The 18,126-nt window shown below is 50.9% G+C and overlaps 1 protein-coding gene and 1 non-coding gene across 7 annotated transcripts in view; both read right to left on the bottom strand.

Annotated features, from left to right (window-relative positions):
- Nucleotides 1-773: 773 nt before the first annotated feature.
- Nucleotides 774-844, bottom strand: LOC127492207 (small nucleolar RNA SNORD18). Its single transcript, XR_007921367.2, has one exon. It is a non-coding gene; the product is annotated as a small nucleolar RNA SNORD18 (small nucleolar RNA).
- A 2,591-nt stretch (nucleotides 845-3,435) lies between these two features.
- TMTC4 (transmembrane O-mannosyltransferase targeting cadherins 4) overlaps nucleotides 3,436-18,126 on the bottom strand; it is a 66,912-nt gene continuing 52,221 nt past the window's right edge. For all 6 annotated transcript variants that reach the window (XM_051850477.2, XM_070048633.1, XM_070048634.1 and 3 more), the window contains 4 exons: nucleotides 12,907-13,021; nucleotides 10,881-10,993; nucleotides 7,039-7,108; nucleotides 3,436-4,558 (listed from right to left, as the gene is read on the bottom strand). In XM_051850477.2, the coding sequence (XP_051706437.1) occupies nucleotides 4,410-4,558; nucleotides 7,039-7,108; nucleotides 10,881-10,993; nucleotides 12,907-13,021 (447 nt within the window). In that variant the 3' untranslated portion in view covers nucleotides 3,436-4,409. The remainder of the gene's footprint in view (nucleotides 4,559-7,038; nucleotides 7,109-10,880; nucleotides 10,994-12,906; nucleotides 13,022-18,126) is intronic.

Here is an 18,126-nt window from a genome sequence, read left to right as displayed (position 1 = left end):
CACCGCCCTGTGGCCACGTCATGCCACCTGACATGCTGGACACCAGGAATGACCTCCTGAATGCTCTGCTCAGGTACCCGCTGCCTCTCTCCAGGTCCAGTGAGCAGCCAAGTAGTCTTGTCAAAACATGCATCCGATCACGTCCCTGCCCTGCTCTCAATCCTTCCGTGATGAAGAGAGGCTGGTCTGCAAACGCTAGCATACGCTGGTTCTCGCCACTGTGCCAGCCCTGTCTCCTCAGACTTCGTGCACCAAGTACTTTAGCTTTCCCACCACAGGGCCTTTGCTTACGCTGTTTCTGCTGCAACGTCCAGGTCTCCTCACTCTTGTACTGCTGCTGTTTTGGAGTAGATCCTTTGTTTTAGGGGGGTTGACCATTCATTGTGGATTGTACAGCATTCCTCCTAGTTATTCCCCATCCATGTGACAACCAAAAATACTTCCGGTGATTGGCAGATGCCCCCCAATTTGAGCAGTTGACCTAGAAAGACTTTCTTCTTCTCTGCCTATCAAGTTCAGAAGTCACTTTCTTAGGGACCCTTTCCTGAATTTAGGTTAGATTAGGTCTCTCCAGTTAATTTATGACTATGTGGCAATTATTATGTTTAGCAATACTTACCCCATTCTCTGAGTTGGAGAACTCTGGAGTGGACCAGACTCTTCACTGCTGAGGGCAAGGACCACGGCCACCCACACACACCTCTGTAGTCCCAGTGCCCATGAGGTCTACTGGCACATAAGACCTAATTTTTTGTGTGTTTTTTTTTTTCTGCTAAATCAGAATTTCACAATTATTATGTGTTTCAGAAACACAGACCAGTGAAGTAGAATCTCATCATTTTGAAAGACCTAATATTTGTTAGACAAAAACAAACACATGTATTTAAGGCCATATCTCCAAACAGAATACTTTTTTCTTTAAAGATTTATTTTATTTATTTGAAAGGCAGAGTTACGGAGAGAGGGAGAGTCAGAGAGATCTTCCCATCTGCTGGTTCACTCCCCGAATGGCTGCAATGGCTGGAGCTGAACTGATCCAAAGCTAGGAGCCAGGAGCTTTTTCTGGGTCTCCCACATAGGTGCAGAGGCCCAAGCACTTGGGCCATCCTCTGCTGCTTTCCCAGGTACAAAAGCAGGGAGCTGGATGGGAAGTGGTGCAGCTGGGACTCGAACTGGTATCCATGTGGGATGTGGGCACTGCAGGCAGTGGCTTAAACCATTAGGCCACAGTGCCAGCCCTGACCCTCTTTCAAAAACCCAGTCTAGGGGCCAACACTGTGGCACAGCAGGTTATGCCACTGCCTGCAACGCTGATATCACAAATGGGTACGGGTTCAAATCTCAGCTGCTCCTTTTTTTTTTTTTTTTTTTTTGACAGGCAGAGTGGACAGTGAGAGAGAGACAGAAAGGTCTTCCTTTGCCGTTGGTTCACCCTCCAATGGCTGCCGCGGCCTGTGCGCTGCAGCCGGTGCACCGCACTGATCCGATGGCAGGAGCCAGGTGCTTATCCTGGTCTCCCATGGGGTGCAGGGCCCAAGCACTTGGGCCATCCTCCACTGCACTCCCTGGCCACAGCAGAGAGCTGGCCTGGAAGAGGGGCAACAGGACAGAATCCGGCACCCCGACCGGGACTAGAACCCGGTGTGCCAGCGCCACAAGGCGGAGGATTAACCTAGTGAGCCGCGGCACCGGCCAGCTGCTCCTTTTTTAATCCAGCTCCCTGCTAATGTGCCTGGGAAAGCAGCAGAAGATGGCCCAAATAATTGAGCCCTTTACCCAATAGAAGTACTACAAAGAAGCTCCTGGCTTCTGGTATTGGCCTGGCCCAGCCCCAGCCATTGTGGCTATTTTGGGCGTGAACTTGCAGATGAAAGATCTCTGTCTCTCTTTCTCTTGTAATTCTGGATGTTCAAACAAAATAAATCTTTATTTTTTTTTTTAAGATTTATTTATTTGAAAGAGTTACACACAGAGAGTTGAGACAGAGACATCTTCCATCCACTGGTTCACTCTTCAATTGGCCACAATGGCCAGAGCTGCGCTGATCCGAAGCCAGGAGCTTCTTCTGGGTCTCCCACGTGGGTGCAGGGTCCCAAGGACTTGGGCCATCCTCCACTGCTTTCCCAGGCACAATAGCAGGGAGCTCGATTGGAAATGGAGCAGCTGGGACTCGAACCAGCATCTATATGGGATGCTGGCGCTGCAGGTGGCAGCTTTGCTTGCTACGCCACAGCGCTGCTCTCCCCCCTGCCCCCCCCCCCCATCCCCTTATTATTTCTTAAACATTTTTTTTTGAGAGGCAGCGAGATGGAGATCTCCCATCTGTTTGGGTCACTTCTGTAATGCTGGGGGTGCAATCCAGGTCTCCCACTAGGGAGGCAGGACCCGACTACTTGAGCCATCATCTGCTACCTTCCAGGGTCTGCATTCACAGGGAGCTGGAGTCAGGAGCCAGAGCTGGGAACTGAACTCGGGCACTCCAATGAGGGGACATGCATGTCGTCACCGACGGTGCTAAGACTTGCTCTGCTGCTCCCCGTTATTACTAACAGGTTTTATTTCATCAAGTAATGAAAACACTGAAATGCAAGACAGCCAAAGCAGTGGCGGGCCGAGATCAGCATTCCCCTTCCGTCCTGTTAGGAAGGAAGCCCAAGAAGCAAAGAGAGCGGCTGCCTCATGATGGGAAAAGACGGAACGGGGGCTACGTGCTGCATTCCCCAAATCCAGAGATCAGAGACCTCCTCCAACAGCCATCAGACTAACGGTGCTTCCTCTGCAAAGCTGAGAGACAGAGCCGTGGAAGCCGAGGGAATCTGTCCTGCAGGCGGGAGTCCAGCTCTGCAGGTCTCCACCCGACACCAAAGTTTTAGAACCGCAGGTGGAAAAAAGACCTGGAAGGGGCTTGTACAAGAAACCTCATTTTTTCTTTACTCTCGAAAGAAATTTGCTTTAAAAAAAAAATCAACAGCGCATGCAGTGCATCTATCACTGGCTGAACCAAGTATCATGGATCATAACTAATAAGACAGCCCCTGCCCCAAGAGAGCCATCAATTGTTACTGTTTTGAGACTGTTTCGGAAAAGTTTGAAACACAGCACTTACTTTCTGATGTATCACAACCACCGGCAGATACAATGACTGAATTATGAGGCTCCACAGATTTCCCCCGACAAATGCGTGTAGAGAAACTCATCGCACTGTGGATCTCGTCACCCCATTCTCCGAACCCCGATAGTTCTATTAAGTGAGATCTGTGACCAGGAAAGATGCACTGGTCATTTGGACTTCACCCTCAGGGAGAAGAGGACACCACATTCACTCACTTGAAACACATCTTTAAGAAGGCAATGCGATCTTTTTGTGCCAGTTTGTGTAATAATTTTACTGCACAAGAAATCACAGAGATTGCATAAATACCATATAGACAAGAGTTAAATAAAACAAAAGGCTGTTTTATTCTGATCAAATAAAACGAGAATAACTCAAGGCTTACAATACCAGTGACTTCCCGAATGTGGCTCCTTTTGAGAGAAAATTGACCTCTTGCATTTTCTAAGTACAGTAATATCCATTAAGCAAAATGAAAAATTGCTTTGCAGTTAAAAATACCAAAAAGCAACTTACATATTTGTGTAGCCCTCTTAGCAGCAAATATAACAAACAACAAGGATGTCAGGTTGCCTGCTCTTGCCTGAAGCACGGCTGGAATTTTTAGTGACAGTGACAATTTACGTAGAACATTACATACTCTCCCATGTACTGCAACCGCAGAAACGAGAATACAAAATAATAGATGGTACAGGAGATGACTTCTTTCTTTGGGGGAACAGAAATGCTAGACATTAAAATTTCTTCAGTCACCTATTTGCCCTGTGTCAATGCATAAAAATACAAATAAATATCTGCTTACAAATGAAGTTCATAGTATACTGTTATAAAAAAATTTAAAAAAATCAAAAATCTTATTTTACGTTTTTGTCATTAAATAAAAATGCTAATATACAGACATACTTGATACTGATATCAATTCTGGGAGTTGGTGTTTCATTTCTCCGTCATGATCATGGTATAACAGTGCTAATACACAGACGACAAGACTCACATCCCAAACGCAGGTTTCATTTTACTAAAAGTCACTCAAGATGCTTTTTTCTCTTTTTCTGTTTAATTAAAAAAGATTCATGTTTTGGCATTTTAGAATTACATTTGAAGTTGTCTGAAAAAATACAATTTGAATGCAAAAACCGTATCAGGCATTCGAGAATATATTGCTGGTGCTTTAATCTTTTTGCATGTCTCTGTTTTCATAGAAAAAAAAATCCAATAAAATAAACACGTCTAAGATTTTCCATCATGTTAACAAGATGTCTCATGCACACAAACTCAAAAAGCGAAGGGACGGGGGTCAGACGTCTTTCTTCTGCATTTGTCCTAGCTTTCTTCTTAGGAGGCTGTAGTTCTCCTTAGTTCCCGAAGCCCCAGGGTCGAGCTGCAGGGAGATTTCGTAGTGTTTCTTGGCTAAGCTGAGATGTCCCCAGCGATGATACAGCACAGCTGAAAAAGCAGGAGGGGCAGCTCACTGGAGCGCTCGGGGCAGCGTGCAGCCTTCCCCAGCCCTTACACGAAGAGTTACTGGGCACCCTTGGCCAAGGGTTTCCAACAGTCAGTGTTTACAAAAGCAATGCTTGTACCACAAACTTTGTTGACTGTAATTACAGTATTCCCTGGGGGTCGTCTGTTTACCTGCTGTCAGGGACTCCCAGGGTGCATGGCAGCGTTAGACGGGAACACCTGCCTTCAGCAACATGCTCACTAAGGGCACGCAGAAGAGGGCCTTCCACGTCTCAGTGTGGCCATCAACTTGCCAGGAAGCCAGGCTGGAAGGGACGGGGCTGTAGGTGCTGCCTGGAGAACTGACTATGCACAAGTCTGTTTATTTTTAAGGATTTATTTATTTTGAAAATCAGAGTTATGGATACAGGGAGAGACAGAGAGAGAGAGATTTTCCACACAGGAGTTCACTCCCAAAAAGGCCTTAAAGGCTAGTAAGGGCCAGGGGCTTCATCCAGGCCTCCCATGTGGGTGCAAGGGCCCAAGCACTCGGGCCATCTTCTGCTGCTTTCCCAGGCCATTAGCAGGGAGCTGGATCGGGAGTGGAGCAGCCAGGCCTTGAACAGGTGCCCATAGGGGATGCAGGTATCACAGGGGGCAGCTTTACCTGCTACACCACAGTGCTGGCCCCTGTTTATCTTATTTTTTAAAAGTATTATGAAGAAGCCATTTTCGTTATTTTAAAAATTTGAGGGCAGAGACAGAGAGACAGAGAAATCTCCCATCTAGTAGTTCACTTCCCAGATGCCTGCAACAGCTGGGGCCTCGCCACTTGGAAGCCAGGAACTGGAAACTCAATCCAGGTCTCCCACAGGGTGAGCTACCGCCTGCTGCGTCCCCAAGTACGCTTCAGCAGGAGGCTGGAATTGGAGTGAAGCTGGCACTTGAACCCAGGCCTGAGAAGTGACAAGGGTATCTGAACAGCCAGCCTAAATGCTTGCCTTGCCATTTATTTATTTATTTTTTTGGACAGGCAGAGTGGACAGTGAGAGAGAGACAGAGAGAAAGGTCTTCCTTTCCCATTGGTTCACCCCTCAATGGCTGCTGCAGCCGGTGCACCGCGCTGATCCGAAGCCAGGAGCCAGGTGCTTCTCCCGGTCTCCCATGTGGGTGCAGGGCCCAAGGACCTGGGCCATCCTCCACTGCACTCCTGGGCCACAGCAGAGAGCTGGAGTGGGAGAGGAGCAACCGGGACAGAATCCGGCGCCCCGACTGGGACTAGAACCCGGGATGTCGGGGCCGCAGGTGGAGGATTAGCCTAGTGAGCTGGTGCCGGCCGCCATTTGTTTTAAATAAAGATTTCCCTACACCTCTGGCAAAGGAGGAGCTTGTATGTTGCCGGGTGGAAATAAAGGCTGCTGTACCAAGAAGTGATCACAAGATGACAGTTACAATCAGCCTCGGTATTAGCATAATGAGCCCCTGACTGCTGTGAGGACTTCGTAAGTAAAACTTCTGTATGGGCGGAAGAGCGGCTGGTGCGGTTCCCACTTTTCTGATGAGAAGCTCTGAAGTCGTGGGGAGCAGGTGAGGGAAAGCAATTTGTATGGCTGAGCACTCAAACCATCAGCGCGCTGTGCTCTAAGTGCCCTAACCACAGGGATGTGAAGACGGAAGGACGGAGTGCTGGGGAATAAATCTTTGCAAGTGCATCTGTAGCCAAACCAGTTTTTTTTTTTTTTTTTTCCTTTTTTGGCAGTGGTGGTGGTGGGGTTCTTTCTTTCTGGACAGAGGAGGGAAAACGAGGCAAGCTGGCCAACAAACTTCCCAAGTACCTTGCAGCCCGACAGGCTAGGATCCTTCACGCCAAGAAGGAAACTCTGAATTTTAACCCTAAAAAGGTGATAATGTGAGTGAGCAATTTTCAGGGCTGTTCTGGTGTTGCAGTTACAACTTGTAAGTGTGACTGTGAACAGCCACCTTTTAAAATGTAATAATACCACCACATTCTTTAAGGTTTGTGATCTGTTTTGTAAGAGATGATTTGTGAGGCAGAGAGAGAGAGAAAGGGAAGAGTGAGTGAGTGAGTTCCTTCATTTGCTTGTTCATTCCCTAAATGGCCAGGGCTGGGCCAGGGCTGAGGGTCAGAGCTGGGAACTCAGTCCAGGTCCCCCATGTGGGTGGCAGGGTCCCGATTACTTGAGCCAACACTGCTGAGCCCAGGATCTGCATTAGCAGGAAGCTAGAGCCAGGAGCCAGAGCTGGGAAGTGAACCGGGCATTTCAATTTGAGACGAGGGCATCTTAACCACTAGGCCAAATGCCTGCTCCCATCAGACCATATTTAGGACCAGATTATGAAGAGCAAAGAAGGCTAGCCTTGGAGAAAAAACCACCCTCCCAACATTGAGTTTACAGAATTATGCTCATTTCATTACAGTTCCACAGGATTTCGGTATAGTTCAGATTGAAACTTTTCCTTACCCAAATTACCATGGTAACTTGCAGCATTTGGATTTGCCTTAATTGCCTTGAGGAATAAAGCTTCAGATTCCTAAAAAAAATGAAATACATATAAAAGGTATGGTACACGAAGCAAAAGTGAGCCAGAGCTTCCTGCCTGTGGTTTGCAAGCATCTGATGTCCTCGGTGTGCCAACTCTGCTCAGAAGAGGTTCTGAAGGGCCAGCAGGAAGCCAAGGGGACAAGAGCGAGAGGAAGGGGACAGGAGTGCACTGGTGACTGAGGGAGGGGAAGGACATGCTCATGGCGGCCACCACCTGCCTGCCGGAAGTGGCTGAGGCTTCGCAGCTTGAAGCAGGGTGCTGGGTTCAGGGTGCTGTGGAAGATGAGCAAAGATCAAAGAACGGAACAGGTCTGGCTGAAGATACCTGTGAAGGTGCCATTCTCTCTGGCCTCAATGAACTCATCTCCAGGACTCGCAAGGCAGGAATGGGGGCCTATTTAACCTCCCCCAAGATCCTGCTCGACCCTCAGCAGCCAGAGCTCGCAAGACTGCACAGCAACAGTGAGGAAACGGCCAAGCTATCACCATTGTGTACATGACTGTGACCAAATGCCCAGTGTGTCAGAACTCATTCCCATATAGATCTGCATTTCCCGTCACTATGGGGCAGGACAACCTGTCTTCCCACTGATCACGTGGCCCCCTTCTACCATTATGCTGTGAAACCAAGATGGCCCCAAATGCTCTGGGGGGGCCGCTATTCACTGCACCTGCACCGTGTTCCTGAAGGGTCAAGGTTTTAATCCACCAGTGTCAGACTCTGGGCTTTGACAGCCAAGGTGTCTGTGTCCACTGTGAGTTGGGCAGGTGGGCTTCCCGCCTGCAGCATCATGGTCTCATCACATCATGACCACCCGTGCCTTTGCTGTCATGCTACTCCTGCAGAGCAGGCTGGAAACATGGGCACACACCTGCGAAACCACAACCTTTTACACAGAACTGGCAGAGAGAAATGTAAATTTTAGCAATGACATCCGAGGGGGACGGAGAAAAGACCTGGGGGTGACACATGGCGCGTCAGCTCGGAGGCAGAATCTGCATCCCAACTCCCCTCCAGGAAGTCCCAGGTCTTCCATTTAAAACCTTGAACTCGAGAAAGAGAAAGGCCAGGAAACTGAAATCTACCTCTGGCTGCATGCAAACGAAACCTGCAAATCTACCTCTGGCCTCCCTGCAGATGAAGCCAAGTAAACCAGACAGAGCTGGTTTAGAACTGACCGGCGGGCTCGGAGGAGCCCAGTGCGTGCAGACTCCCGTCTTTCATCCTTCACCTGGGCGACGAGGAGCCGCAAGGACACTGGCACCGAGGGCAGGAGGCGCTTGGGTTTACGCCTCGTTACAGGGCACCTATCCCCGGTGGAGCTGCAGGAGGATGCGGAGGCTGGACAGGGAGGAATGGGTTCAGGGAGAACAGGCAGAAAGCAGCGGACCCGGGAGACAACAGGGGAGCAAACAGAGTGAGTTGTGCAGCCCAGGGGATGGGATGGCTGCAGGTGGACAAGGGATGGTGGTAGAGGCAGAGCTGGCTCGGGGGAGGTGAGCACGGGCTGGCGGGGCGGCCTTGACCATGCTTTTCAGCTGCCTGGGGGAAGGGCCGGGGGCCTGGGCAAAGCTCGCGCGGGGCTCCAAGGCCCAGGGAAGGCTCCGCTGCTGAATCTGACTTTTCTCTCGCCCTGAGCTGCAGGCATCCTCGGGCTTCACAGCCCGGCAGTGAGCCGATTCACGCCTACGAACACGTGAACTCACCTTTGAAATCGAGGTGTTTCCATGCTCAGCAAGGGAAAACGGCACTTTCTGAAGTGCGTTAGACGAAAGGCAGGTGACAAGGTTTTGGGCTGACAGCGACCTCGCCAGCGAGGTCTCTAAGGCAGGGCGGGGCGTCCTGTCTCAGCAGGGGAGAAGTCAGCCAGGCAGTCCCCAGGTGTGGCATGAATGCCTCGCCTTTGGGAGACTGCTCTGAGCCCACAGGACTGGCAGCAATTCAGAGAGAAGTCCCAGGGCCGGCAACCATGCCAGCGCGGTAAAGCATCAGTTTGGCAACCTCTGCGGGAGGTTAGGCAGAGCGCCACCTGCAGGCCCCCCGAGGAACACACTGAGGCCAGGAGCCGGGAAGTCACTGCTGTTGGGTCAACAGGGCTGCTCGGATAAGAACAAAGGCGCCCTGGAACCACAGACCTAACAGGACGCTCAGTGTGCACATCAAAGGCTCAGAAGACGCTCCAGAGGTCTCAACACTTAGGATCAAGGGAGAGAGGCTCAGCACAACTACTAACGGGGCTTCACACCTGCCTGTCTCCATGCCGGCCAGCCATGGAGACACACACAGGACTGGGACGGGGTCCCGACCTCCAGCAGCCCAGAGATTGGGCAGGGTAATGACAAAATCAAACAGCCAGCGCTCAGGTGAAAAGCGCCAGACAGCACAGCCTGCCTGGCAGATAGCTGGTCTGGAGGGCTGGCCACTGCAGCCCGCAAGTCACCCCATGTCCCCTCCACAGCACCTGCACGGGCCTCTGCAAGGAGACCCACCTCGCACAGGTCTTGGGTCAAAGATTCCAAGTCGGCAAGCATGGGACCCCCAGCCGGGGCACATCCTGACGAGCTCACAGCCAGGGCCTTCTGACGGATTTTGGCAATTAAGAAACCAAATAGGCAGAAAAATGGGACACCAGTTCCTGGGTCCCGCTCTATGGAGCATTTCCTGCTGTATCTGCAGATCAAAGGCCGGCATGACCTGGGAGCCCAGCGCACTGGGATCTGGCCCCGTCTTACAAATTCCAGTTCAGAGAGCGTGGGCTCACGGGGCCATCAGCACAATGCACTGCACCCTGGACGCTCACTGTAGCCGGGTCTCTGGTGGAGAACGGAGCTCCCAAACCCTCCTAGCCTGGAAAGACCATTGGAGAAGACCCTCAAGTTCAACCGCAAACTCTCCACCTCCCTCCACACGAGTACATCCCCCCCCCAAAAATAAAACCGGACCCCTCAGGAAGCCGTCTCTGGAGCAAAACCGAGAACTGCTGAAATGCACATCACACTCCCTGGCATTCCACTTGCAGAAGGCAGGACAGGCTTCACCAGGGCTATGGGAAACGACACCAACTGTGATGTCTAATGAAGAGAATAATAAGTAACACCAAACGGGTGCTAACCAGTCACCCCTTTAGGCCCCGTAACTTCTCTGCAGCCTCAGGGTGACCCAACCATACAGAGCCTGCTTCTGCAACTGAACGGCTCTCACAGCTGGAAGAGGGAGAGCCTGTGTTCCCTGTGCCACCGTTGGACACCAGCGTGCTGGGCAAGACGCGTACTCCCTGGCCTGACTTGTCGGGAGGGCCCTGGGCCTGCTGCACACGCTCTCCTGGGAGTATGAGGCACACAAAGTCTGTGATCCCTGGGACAAGGACCCGTGTGTCCCCTCCGCTCCCTACCATCTTGGGGCTGGCAGAGCCCAGGAGTAATACCTCATGGTTCTTGTGGTCAGAAGCCTCTGACCTTGACAGTGACCTGGAGGTCAGACGAGGAAGGACGGGTCACGTGGGGTGTCCTCTGTGGATCCATTGTTATCTTGGTGCAGAAAATGCCCCGCAAACAAAACCCAAGGACAGAGGCAAACCCCCTGACCCCTGCTGGCACCCTGCCCCCTCCCCTGGTGACGTCCTGCCTCCTGGGAGAGCCGCCCCAGGGCTCCGCTGCCACGGTCCCGAGCGAATTCTGAAGTCAGCGGGGCAGAAGGGAGCGTATGGCTCGGTCAGATGCCGGCATCCCCTGTAGGAAAGCACAGCCTGCGGTCCACACACCTTGTATTTCTGCGCCTTGCCCAGCACGTTGGCCAAGGAGAACATGAGAGAGTGGTCGTTAGGGATTAGTTCCAGCGCCTCTCTTCCAACTGCTTCAGCTTGGGCTAAATTACCTGGGAGGAAAGAATGGAAAAGCGAAACACATGTAAAGGTCGCATCTGTGTCTTAGCCTCTCTGTAATCCATGGGCCTGTGTGTGTTTTACACAACAATTACGAGTGAAGTAGGAAACTCCACGTCGAGTGTGTAAGACACACACGGACACATGTGCCCACACAGGAGGCCTTACCAGTGGCAAAGCCGGTGCAACGTGGCACTCTCCTGACAAAACACACAACCAGCTGTGGATTAGATTCCGTAAAACCATATAAAACCTAGTTTACAGTTTTCCCCAGATACCAGTCCAAAGCAGAGGAAAACAGGTCTGCAAAATTAGTGCAGGAACACTTTCATTGCTGAGTACTTCTCATATGGAAACGTGTATTGCATACTTTCCTTAGAAACAAGCGGGGTGAGGGCAGGGGTTTGGGGCAGCAGTTAACGCATCCCTTATGGGAGTGCCCAAGTTCAAGTCCCGGCTCCTCTCCCCATTTCCTGCTTCTCGCTAACACACACCCTAGAGGCAGCACGGCTGTCTCTGGTAGTTGGGTCGCTGTCACTCGGGAAGATCCAGATCGAGGTCTGGGCTCCTGGTTTCAGCCTGGCCCTCCCACGGCTGTTACGGGCATTTGGGGAGTGAGCCAGCAGCAGACGAGAGCTCTGTGTGTCTGCTCAGCATGGAAGGGAAGGACGGACAAGGGAGGAGAGAGAAAGAGGGACAGAGGGAGGAACACCTGCTTGTTTGAAATTCTACCAAATTACCACCATCATTTCCTAAGAGACGCTGGATTTTCAGAATGAGTGGAGCCGAGTTACTCCTAACTGGCTGAGTCCAGTCTGTTATGGGCTGAGAAAGCAGATCCTCAAGTCCACTGGCATCACATCTCAAATAAGGGTCCACGGCTCTGCGTGGGGACTCGAGGCGTCTCCTGCGAACCTGGGGGCATGGACCTGGCACTGTCCCATTCTACTGTCTTCTGGGTGCCCCTGCGTCGTGGTGATGGCTGTGGCGAGAAGCCAGGTACACGCCCCCGCCTTCCAGGACTCAACACTTCTAAGTGTCACATCACTTCCCCACGCATTCGAGAAGCTGCGTTTTCCAGAATAACAGACATTTCTGTAATGTAAAATGCGAAAACCCTATATTTATTTATTTACTTTTAAAAATTTATTTATTTGAAAGGCAGAGTTACAAAGGGAGAGGGAGAGATAGAAGGAGAGAGATCTTCCATCTGCTGGTTCACTCCTCAAATGGCCACAACGGCCAGGGCTGGGCCAGACAGAAGGCAGAAGGCAGGAGCCAGGAGCTTCTTCCTGGTCTCCCACATGGGTTCAGGGGCCCAAGCAGTAACTACCCTTGCCTTTTTTTTTTTTTATTTTAATTTTTGACAGGCAGAGTTAGACAGTGAAGAAAGAGAGGTCTTCCTTCCGCTAGTTCACCCCTCAATGGCCGCTGCGGCCAGCACTCCATGCTGATCCGAAGCCAGGAGTCAGGTACTTCTCCTGGGCTCCCATGCGGGTGCAGGGCCCAAGCACTTGGGACATCCTCCACTGCCTTCCCGGGCAACAGCAGAGAGCTGGACTGGAAGAGGAGCAACCGGGACAGAACCGGCGCCCCAAGTTGGACTAGAACCCAATGTGCTGGCGCCGCAGACAGAGGATTAGCCTAGTGAGCCACGGCGCCAGCCCCCTGCTTTTCCAGGTGCATTAGCAGGGAGCTGGATAGGAAACGGAGCAGCCAGGACAGGAACTGGTGCCTACATGCGATGCCGGGGTTGCAGGCGGTGGCTTTACCCAGTGCACCACAATGCCAGCCTCTCTTTATTTCTAAACTGGGGGTGGGGGAACATGATACTCCATGTCTCCTGAGGTCCTACAGTATGACATTGGGAACAGCTGTCTGTGGCTTGGTTAATCTCCTGTGGCACCTGTGCTGTCCAGGAGGATGATCATGTTGTTCCAGGCCAAGCTGTGCTCGGGCTTCAGCACGGTGGCGTTCCTCCAGGCATTCAGTGCGTCCACGTGACGATTGAGATCCGCGTACTGCAAACAAATGAGGGACAGGAAAACCAACATCGCAACTGTTTTGCTCGCTCTCTCAGAGGAATCACCAATAAGCAGATAAGCAATGAACGAACTCCCGCCCCCACACCCCCTGTTTTTTACTGAGGGAGTTTCTAATTGGTTTATATCGTGTCAGTGAATCCTGGAAACAATGCCGATGGAGCAGATATTGTTATCGTCCCGCTCTACAGAAGAAGCCACAAAGGACAGGGAAGGTAAGTCGCTTGCCCAGAGTCATTCATCTAGAACTGGTAGAGCTGGGAGCCGCAGGGGCGGTCTAGCTCTGGAGCCGGAGCTATGGTAACCGCGAGCAGCTAATGGCCATTGCAGATGTGCGGTCACATTTCAGATGACCATCGCTGGGCACAGACTGCTCGCTGGTTTTCCCCAGAAATTCTCAGGCCACTCCTCTTCAGTGAAGTGTCACCGAGAACAGGAAACGCAGCACTGTAGTCGATTCAAGGCTGTGAAGCAGGGTCCAGGAGCACCTCACCCTTGCCTGCACCTCAGCCTAACACAAGTGCACAGGTGCAGCTGAGACACCTGGGAAGTCACCCACAGTCATGTGCAGCCCCTTGGCCGCGCGGTGCCTGTCTGCCTCACTGAGGAAGGAGAGAATTACCTGGTGCTTTCTTGAGGTGGGAATTTGAACACTGGTAACAAGACAGCTGGCTCTCAACTGGCAGAGTTAATAGAAGCCACAGAGGAGAAAGTGCTGGGATGTGCAGCAGGTGCGCTTACCCTCATCTCCAGCTCGGTTCAAATGCACATTTCATCCGAATGCACTTGAGCCCCTCAACTGCAGAATGCACCAGTGATAAGTACCCATCACAGTCTTCCTGACTGTGAGAGGGTGCGTTTTTATCACCAATGAAATATTTCTGCTTGTTCTGAGACCCACACAGCAAACAGGTGCCACATTATGCAAGAAACAGATCTGATGCAATACGTTGCATTCACGAATCCCCATTTGCTAAAGACACGGTCAGACTTCCCATGAGACTCAAACTCAGGCAACGATGTTCAGTCCTTTGAATGAGGAACGGATGTGAAAAGCTCCCTAAGTGAAAGCAATCTGGGATGCATAAGTATGCTAACGTGTAATTATCTATATTTGATGTCCCAGGGATTTTTCAAGTCAGTTCTCTCTAGCAAGCGACATGCATTTGAGTCGCTTGGACAAGATCTGTCACGTCATTCTGGCACATCCGGGACAACCAACATGGCTGCGTTCATATAATGCGACAGAACCCTTGGTGCACTGTACTATTTCTTTTTTTATTTTTTTTTATTTTTTTAATTTTTTTGACAGGCAGAGTGGACAGTGAGAGAGAGAGACAGAGAGAAAGGTCTTCCTTTGCCGTTGGTTCACCCTCCAATGGCCGCCGCGGCCTGTGCGCTGCGGCCTGCGCACCGCGCTGATCCGATGGCAGGAGCCAGGAGCCAGGTGCTTTTTCCTGGTCTCCCATGGGGTGCAGGGCCCAAGCACCTGGGCCATCCTCCACTGCACTCCCTGGCCAGAGCAGAGAGCTGGCCTGGAAGAGGGGCAACCGGGACAGAATCCGGCGCCCCGACCGGGACTAGAACCCGGTGTGCCGGCGCCGCTAGGCGGAGGATTAGCCTAGGGAGCCGCGGCGCCGGCCTGTACTATTTCTTACGACCATCACTGCTGTTCATTGAAGAATGAAGACTGGACGGGTAGAATGTACTTCCACATGGGCTCCATCCCTACTCTCCTTAGGGCATCCACACAAGGTGAATGAACAACTTAGGGAAGCAGAGAACGGTATTTAACAGGGACCGCCGCCCAGGAGGGAGGTGAGAAACGTGCACCTGTTCACCCGTTCGTCCTAAGCCCCCCTTCTTCAGGCACCTGCCCGCCACGCCCACCCTTCAGTGCTGGGTGCCACTGGTGCTGATGTCTGCAAACTGCACTTCCCAGGCTCCCAGGCCACCTGGCTCGTGGGAATCAGACCAGGGGACACTCTCTGGCCGGCTCCTTCCTTCCCCTGTCTCTCTCTGAAGTGGCCGTATCCCCCCACAACCCCCGCAGTCCCCGGCTGGAAGGAGAAGCCCCTCCTGCCTCCCTGATGCCAGCTCCTGGGACGGCGCCCCGTTCTGTGATCCCAACACTAGCAGCATCTCGTCCTCCCATCCGTTCCCCCACACCTACGGAGTCTCCTCTAGCTGAGAACCTCCGAGCCACATTTTTGCTCTTCCAGTCTCCTGACAAGTAAGCAATTCCCTCTGTTAAATCTTCTCTATTTGAGGCAGTGTGGTCTGTTTCCTGGAAGGCATCTGGCCTGGAACAAGCAGTCCCGGCATCATGAACTGTCCCCAGGAAAACATCCAGACGCCATAGCCGTCCCTCTCCGCGTCCACTAAGACATCCTGAATGATCCAGCTCTCCCGAATTCCTATCCTACGGGGGAATTAATCACATTATCATCTTTTCTTATCAGGCCCAGAAATCAAAGAAACCTTTAAGTTTTTAAATTCCTCTGATTTGCCAATATATACACGGGTTCTTTGAGCTGTTACAGTTCAAGCCCCTAATGCTTTTAAGCTGTCCGGTGGGCATGAGGTGGGTAATTAAACCACAGAGAGCAGACGTCCAAATTAAGCAGAACAGTGGCTGGAAAGGAACATGGGAAGACCATCTCACGGCAGCGCAATCAGTTAACAGTACCGACGAAAGCGATCGAGGGCTCAGTCTGTTCAACATTACAGACTTGGATGCTATTCCAAGTCACACAAAACCCAAGGAGACTGCATGACAGAAGCCAGCAGGGGGTTAAGCTGAGGCCTGCACTGCCAGCATCCCATACAGGTGCTGGTTCAGGTCTCAGCTGCTCCACTTCTAATCTAGCTCCCTGCTAATGCGCCTGGGAAAACAGCAGAAGATGAGTTCTTGGGACCCTGTATTCACATGGGAGACCCTTCTGAAGCTCCTGGTTCCTGATCTCAGCCTGGCCTAGCCCCGGTCTTTGTGGCCATTTGGGGAACAGACCAGTGGATGAAAGATCTCTGTGTCTCTCTCTTTCCCTCTCTCTCTGCATTTCAAATAAATAAATAAAATTTTTTAAATAAGCCAGTATTTTATATTTTTTCTTTCTTTGGCTGTATCTCTTATAGAAGGCTCATTCAGCATAAATTCTTTATTTTTCAAATCCTAAGAAACTGCAGTGACAGTCGACTACTAGGGGAGGCAAGAAACCCGCTAAGCAGTCGAGCTTTTAGGTGTAACCTTAGAAGCTGCAGAAAGAGTTACCCACTTTGTAAGCAATAACCTAAGTGTTACCTCCAAAACAGAAAAAAGGAACGAAAGAAGAACTCCTATGGCTATCCAGTGCAGCGTGTTCCTCAAGCCCTGGTTAGCAGACACTACACAGGAACAGTAACCCCTCCACGCGCATATTCATAACACACTCCGCATCGATTGGATAGTGCCCCAGCGGCTCCTACCTGCACCAGTCCTTTTTCTCACTTCATTAGCCTAGGGGGATCGACCTTGCTTGGGATACAGTTATGTTTACCTGCATCAGCACGGTGAGGTTTTACTGCCCCCACGTTGCCTGAGAGCTTATCGCTACAATAGCCTGAGCACTCCTCCCAACTTCAGCAAAAGCCGTTTCCACACCAAGCACGTACCCTGATAAATAAGTGCAGGTACTATCTTCTTCACAGTGCCTACATCGATTGGAGAGCACAGAATTGGGAAACGTAAAAAAAAAAAAAAAACAAAACCAGAAACGCACTCAGGGTCAAGTGGGTCCGGGAGCTGATGCTGGATGACAGGATATCGTGGCATCCGTCTCCCTCGTTCAAACATCTTCCTGCCACGGGCTCAGTCTCATTACCGCCCAGGAGGAAGTAATTCCTCTTGCCCACTTTGGAGCAAGCTTGCAGAGATGTCATTTCCCCGTGCCACCTCATATCGCATATTTTCCACTTGTTTGAATAATAAAAAAAAAGTACAAGCCAACTCGCTATATAAAATTCCTGACACAAGCATTATCGGCCCCCCGACAGTGACTCAGGCAGAGTGGGAAAGCTCAGACTTTACTGTGACCTCGCTCTAGGTGCCTCACTTCTGTTTCCCACTCATCAAATCCCATCTCCACCTCTCACAAAACCATGGCTGCCCAGTCCAGAAACAGACACCAAGGCCAAAGACAACTCACATCACAGTGAAAACTGAAGCCCAGTTTTCCAATGAATGTAAAGCGACTAACGCGTTCTGGGTTGCTCTCCCCACGTAGTCCTTTCTGTTCTGGAACGATCAGTCTGTCGGGGAGCTGCTCAGGGGCAGGGCCAACCACACGGTACCGTTCTCACCTGCAGGCTCTGCTGTTAGTTTTTACAATGTAGGCTCTCTACGGAGCGCTGGATTCCCTAACTCAAATGGGATGGGAGATGTACAAGCAGTTTTGGGAATTATGGGTTCCAATAATGCAAAGACTCCAGAAAGCCAAGAAGCTTCAGGTCTTTAAAATGAAAACAAACAGGCATTGCGTTAGCACCCTGGGACGTGGTCCTGCCGGTGGGGCTCAGCTGGAAACATCTGGAAAACTATACATGAGTTTCCTTAAAGAGCTACATCAGTGTGCAACATGTTCCAATTTGGTTAAAACACACAAAACGTTTTTACTGTAACAGTTTTATCTCATAAATCTAAACATACTAGGAACATGCATATCTGGTTTCTTAGAACCACATCAAAGGGTTGAATGAGGGGAGAATATAATCTTTCTTATTTAAAGAATTTTGCCATTCGTGTCTCATTTTTTTTTGTCAAGAAAACAAGATCAATAGGACATTTAAGACTATCATGGGACATATTCTATTTTAAGATTTATTTATCTTATTTGAAAGGTAGAGTTAGAGAGAGGGAGAGGCAGAGACAGAGAGAGAGAGAGAGAGATCTTTCATTCACTGGTTCACTTCCCGGAGCTGGGCCAGACCAAAGCCAGGAGCATGGAACTCTAACTGGGTCTGTCACATGGGTGGCAGAGGCCAAAGCAGTGCTTTCCCAGGCTCACTGGCAGGGAGCTGGATCAGAAGTGGAGCAGCTGGGACTTGAC

The sequence above is a fragment of the Oryctolagus cuniculus genome, chromosome 9 (genome assembly GCF_964237555.1).
Source record: "Oryctolagus cuniculus chromosome 9, mOryCun1.1, whole genome shotgun sequence".
NCBI lineage: Eukaryota > Metazoa > Chordata > Mammalia > Lagomorpha > Leporidae > Oryctolagus > Oryctolagus cuniculus.
The sequence above is the reverse complement of the archived record's forward strand: the minus strand, read 5'-3'. Positions and strand labels throughout refer to the sequence as shown.